Source organism: Haliaeetus leucocephalus, unplaced genomic scaffold (genome assembly GCF_000737465.1).
Source record: "Haliaeetus leucocephalus isolate CR32 unplaced genomic scaffold, Haliaeetus_leucocephalus-4.0 Scaffold773, whole genome shotgun sequence".
Classification (NCBI taxonomy): domain Eukaryota; kingdom Metazoa; phylum Chordata; class Aves; order Accipitriformes; family Accipitridae; genus Haliaeetus; species Haliaeetus leucocephalus.
Window position 1 is genome coordinate 20,162 of NW_010973209.1, and position 5,027 is coordinate 25,188.

Sequence of the window (5,027 nt, forward strand, 5' to 3'; positions counted from 1 at the left end):
TGTCACGGGTGACGTCCATGTCCCCGGGAGGTGACTGGCTGTGTGTGGTGGTGTGTGTCCCCAGCGCTTCAGCATGGAGGGCATCTCCAGCATCCTGCACTCCGGCCTGCGCCAGACCTTTGGCCCCACCGCCAACGAGAAGCAGGTGCTCTTTTTCTCCCAAAAATTGTCCAACTCTGTCCCCTTTCATACTTCATCCCCCTGCATCCCCCAAACCCGTTTTAAAATATTTTTTAATTTTATGACCCCGCTCTGTCCCCTACACCCTGCTAACCCATCTTGCAAAAATCACCATTTTTCACCCAAAAAATCCTCCCTAAGCAGGGGTTCACGGTTGGGTGGGTTTTGCAGCATGCAATTAATTCATTACCCCCCCAAAATACCAGCAAATTAAATGGAATCACAGGAAAATCGCAGACATACTCTGCTTTTGCACCAATTTGGGGTGATTTGTCTCAAGGTGGTGCAAAAAATAGGCAGGTTTGTGCTATCTGGGTGGTTTTGGGGTGGTTTTTTGTTTTTTTGCAGTACCTGAACACGGTGATTCCCTATGAGAAGAAGGGGTCGCCACCCTCTGTCGAGGATCTGCAGATGCTCACCAACAGTGAGTATTCATTCAAGCTGCCGTTTTGGGGCAGAACCAGACATTCTGCATCTCCGTGGTGTGGTCGATTTGGGACACAAATGCACATTTTGCATTGCTGCAGCAGCTGTGATTTGGGTGCATCATTGCAACGCAGCTAGTTTGGGGTGCGATCCCCCCCCCCCTTTTTTTTTTTTTTTTTTTTTTTTGCATTGTTGCAGCATGGGCAATTTGAGGTGCTACCACCCATGTTGCATCATTGCAACAAAGCCCATTTTGGGGGGGAAAAGACCTGTTTTGCAGCATGGCAGCACAGCTGGTTTGGGGTGCGATCATCCATTTTGCATCGTGGCGGCACAGCTGATTTGCAGCAAACCACCCCCATCCATTTTTGCACCTTACACCAGCACCAATTTGAGGGTAAAACACCCTTTCTGCATTGCCACGGATTGGCTGACTGGGGGTGAAAGTGCTTTTTTGGGGGATGCTCTCAGGCCTGGTGCATTGTGGGAAACTCTGGCAGTGTCTCTGTGGTGACTGTGGGGCTGGTCTTGGTGGGGAAAAGGGACATTTGGGGGGCAGTGGGGCCAGGCTCACAGCTCCATTCCCCCTCACAGTCCTGTTTGCCATGAAGGAGGGGAACGAGAAGGTGCCCACACTGCTCACGGACTACATCCTCAAAGGTATCTGCTCACCTTGTGCATCCCTCGTGCACCCCTCGTGCATCCTGCATGCAGTTTCCATGCAGTCCTTGTCCCTCTGTGCATCCACTGTGGATTCCTTTTGCATCCTTGTGCAACTCCCCTGCATCCTTCATGCACCTCCTGTGCATCCTTGTGCACCTCCCATGCATCTTGTGTGCATCCTTCATGCATCTCCATGCATCACTGATGCATTGTCGGTGCATCCTTTGTGCATCCTCTGTGAATCCTGCATACATCTCCTGTGCATCCCTCATGCATCCTTTGTGCAGGCCTTATGCATCCTCACACACCTTTGTAGATCACTGCATGTTCCCTGGACTTCCCTTGTACCTTGTTACGTGGCCCACCTGCTTCCTTCGTGCAGCCTCATGAACCCCTGTGCACCCCCTTTCACCCCTCATGCACCATCGTGCATCCCTCATGCATCCCCATTCATCCTCCACGCATCTCCTGGGCACCCCTCGTGCATCACCTGGCCATCCCTGTGCATCTCCCACACAGTTCTCATCCATCTCTTGTGCAGCCTCCTGCACCCTTGTGCACCCTTCATGCACCATTGTGCATGCCTTGTGCATTCCTTCTGCATCCCTTCCATGTACCTCCTGCATCCTCTCTGCACCCCATTTGCAGCTACCGGGCAGCCTCATGCAGCACTCATGCATGCTTGTGCATCCTTGTGCACCCACGTGCCCTCATGCGCACGCTCGTGCATCCTTTCTGCATGCTCTCGAGTCCTCATGCATGCTTGTGCATATGTGCATACTCATGCACCCTTGGGCACCCCCATGCACACTTAATGTATCCTCATGCAGCCCTCATGCACCATTGTACACCCTTGCACAGCCGTGTATCCTCGCGTTCTTTTGTGTATCCCAGTGCAAGCCTGTGCATCCTTGTGCATCCTTGTGTGCTCATGCATCATTGTACATCGTCATGCATCCCCGTGCATGCTCGTGCATCCCTGTGCACGCCCGTGCATCATCATGCACCAAGGTGCAACCCCCATACGTCCCTGGTGCACCCTCGTGCGTGCCAGTGCACACCCATGACCTCTCTCTTTGCAGTGCTCTGCCCAACCTGATGCGGCGCTGCCCTTGTGCCCCCCTACCCTGGCGCCCCTCGAAAACGGGGCCAAACCCGAGGAAAATGGGTCGCCTGCGGCCCCCCACCCCCCCCGCACTCCCCCCACCTTTGCACAGCTGGGAAATAAATAATTCGTTTCATTAATTAAGCAACCAGCCTCCAGCATCTTCATCCCCCCTGACTTGCGATGTCGGTTTGCAACTTTTCGAGAGAAAAATGCACTTTTTTGGTGGAAAATACCGACAAGGACTTTGCTGCAATGCTCATGAATATTTCAGAAATTTATAAAATATGCAAATTTCTGGCTAACGAGCTGCTGGGTGCTCAGAGCTGGCTGCAGAGCTCCAGGCAGCTGCCATGATCAGAGGGGCAAAATTCAGCTGTAAATTCCATTTTGAGGGCATTTTTTCCACTTTTAACTTTTCTGCAGCCCTGTTTTCTGCTAAAAATTGTGCAAAAATAACTTTTTTTTTTCCAGAAAATCATCCCATTAATTAGTACTGGCTTATTAGGGAATGGGGGGGGGTCCATTTTGGGGAAAATTGCTCACTTTTGGGGTTTGTTACTCATTTGGGGGGATAGTCCCTAATTTGGGGGTCTTTGCTTATTTTTTGAGAGTGTCGTCCATTTGGGGGGTAAATTCAGTTGTTTTGGGGAGTTTTGCTCATTTTGGGGAGCATCACTTGCTTTTGGGGAGAGTCACTCATTTTTGGGAGGATTGCTAGTTTGGGAGAGCATCATTTTGGGGCAACATCACTCATTTTGGGGACTGTTCTCATTTTGGGGAAGAATTGCTCATTTGGGGGAAACATTTTGGGGAGCATCATGGTTTTGAGAAGATCAATCATTTTGGGGGCACCACTCCAAAAGAATCACTTAATTTTGGAGGAGGATCCCTTATTTGGGGGGAGCCTTCTTCATTTGGGGGAAGCAATGCTTTTGGGGGGAAACACTTCAATTTTGGGGAGCTTCCCTCATTTTGAGGGAGCGTAATATGTTTTGGGGCAGTATCACCCAGCTACGGGTGGGTCACTCGTTTTGCGGAAGCATCACTCATTTTTGGATAATATAACTCATTTTTGGATAATATAACTCATTTTTGGGGAGAATAACTCATTTTGGGGTGAGGAGCACACATTTTGGGGGAGAATCACTCATTTTTGGAGAATATAAGTCATTTTGGGGTGGGCATCACTCGAGGGGTGTAACATTTTGGGGGAGCATCACTTTTGGAAGTGTAAATCCTATTTGCACTGCATCACTCAATTGCGGGTTTTGGTCAGTTCACCCGTTTGGGGGCTGATTCACCTATTTGGGGGGAATTGTGCCCATTTGGGGGGGTTATTCACCCATTTTGGGGCTTCTCCACTAGCAGGAAGAAGCTGCCAATAAAATACAGCTGCGAAACCTCATCTCGTAGCACTTTATAATAAATGGCCATGAATTAATACTAAATTACAATGAATCCTTTATGAAATTACAGATTACATTCACGCCAGATCAGTATCGAAAAATAGGCTTTTCTGCCCATTGCATCACTTGGGGGTTTTTTCCCCCTGGCTGCTGTTTCTTTTTTTTCTCAACTCTTCAAGAGCCAGAAAAAAAAAGGACAAAACCGGCAAAAAGCCGCAAAAAAAAAAAATCCTTCTTACAGAAACCTGCATTTACAGGAGGAACCTGCAGAAGAAAATTCCTTTATTATTTCTGCCCCGCATCATCTGGGTTTGCTTTTGTGTTTCCCCCGCACCATATTTTAAGGCGAAATTCGCCGTTTTGCTAGCATTTAAAAAAAACCCAAAATATGTTGGTTTCTTGCAGAGCTGCCCTCCCCCATGGCTCCTTTGGGGTAAAACTCCACCATTTTCCCACGCAGGTAGACAGTATCAGGGAGAAACCATCTTTCCAGCAACAATATTGAATTTCCTCCCACATGGGTGAATCTTGGGGGTCACCATTCAATTTTGGGTGAAAATCTGCATTTTTTTTAAACCCATTTTTTTCCCCCACTTTTTCCTGACGCGGTGCCAAAATGCCGTGGGAAAGTCTTACTGCCGGCAGCCTTTGCCCCAACTCTGCGTCCAGTCTCAGCCCTTAAGGATGAGGATGGGGTGATTTTTTTTCCAGATTCAATGGATTTTTCACACATAAATTAAAGGATTTGGGGGAATTTCCTCCCTTTTCCAGAAGGTTGCGTCCGGAGTCACCAAACGGCTGCAGCATCGGGGCCAAAACGGGGACGTTTGGACAATCTGGTGGGTCAAGAGCATGAAACCCTCCTCAGATCCGACCTGAAGCAGAGTTTGCACTTGCAGATTTTTTTTCCCCGCGTGCCACTACTTATGCCTGTGAATCATCTTTCTGGGGGAAAAACCCCAAAAGCATCAGTCCTGGGGTTGGTTGGGGTTTTTTGCACCAAGAAATCCAAGTGATGGACATGGTAGCCCGTGATGAAAACCCACTGTTGCCCAACAGCATCTGAGCATTGTGTGGGGAAAACAGCTTCCCTTAAAAATGCTTTTTCTTAGCAAAAATGGAAGGGAAAAGGGGAAAATAAGAATAAAACCTGAAAAAAAAATTAATCTGGCCACAATATGTGCCTTGTAAACATGTGTCCTTCACTTCCACACGCTGACGTGGTGGTCCCCGTGCTCCCAATG

At 48.7% G+C, this 5,027-nt stretch overlaps 1 protein-coding gene across 1 annotated transcript in view; it reads left to right on the forward strand.

The window, feature by feature from the left end:
- Window positions 1-2,516, forward strand: part of FEZ1 (fasciculation and elongation protein zeta 1 (zygin I)) — a 13,736-nt gene extending 11,220 nt beyond the window's left edge. The window contains exons 7-10 of the mRNA XM_010581333.1: window positions 65-145; window positions 529-604; window positions 1,201-1,266; window positions 2,352-2,516. Coding sequence (XP_010579635.1) covers window positions 65-145; window positions 529-604; window positions 1,201-1,266; window positions 2,352-2,368 — 240 coding nt within the window. The 3' untranslated portion in view covers window positions 2,369-2,516. The remainder of the gene's footprint in view (window positions 1-64; window positions 146-528; window positions 605-1,200; window positions 1,267-2,351) is intronic.
- Window positions 2,517-5,027: the final 2,511 nt, after the last annotated feature.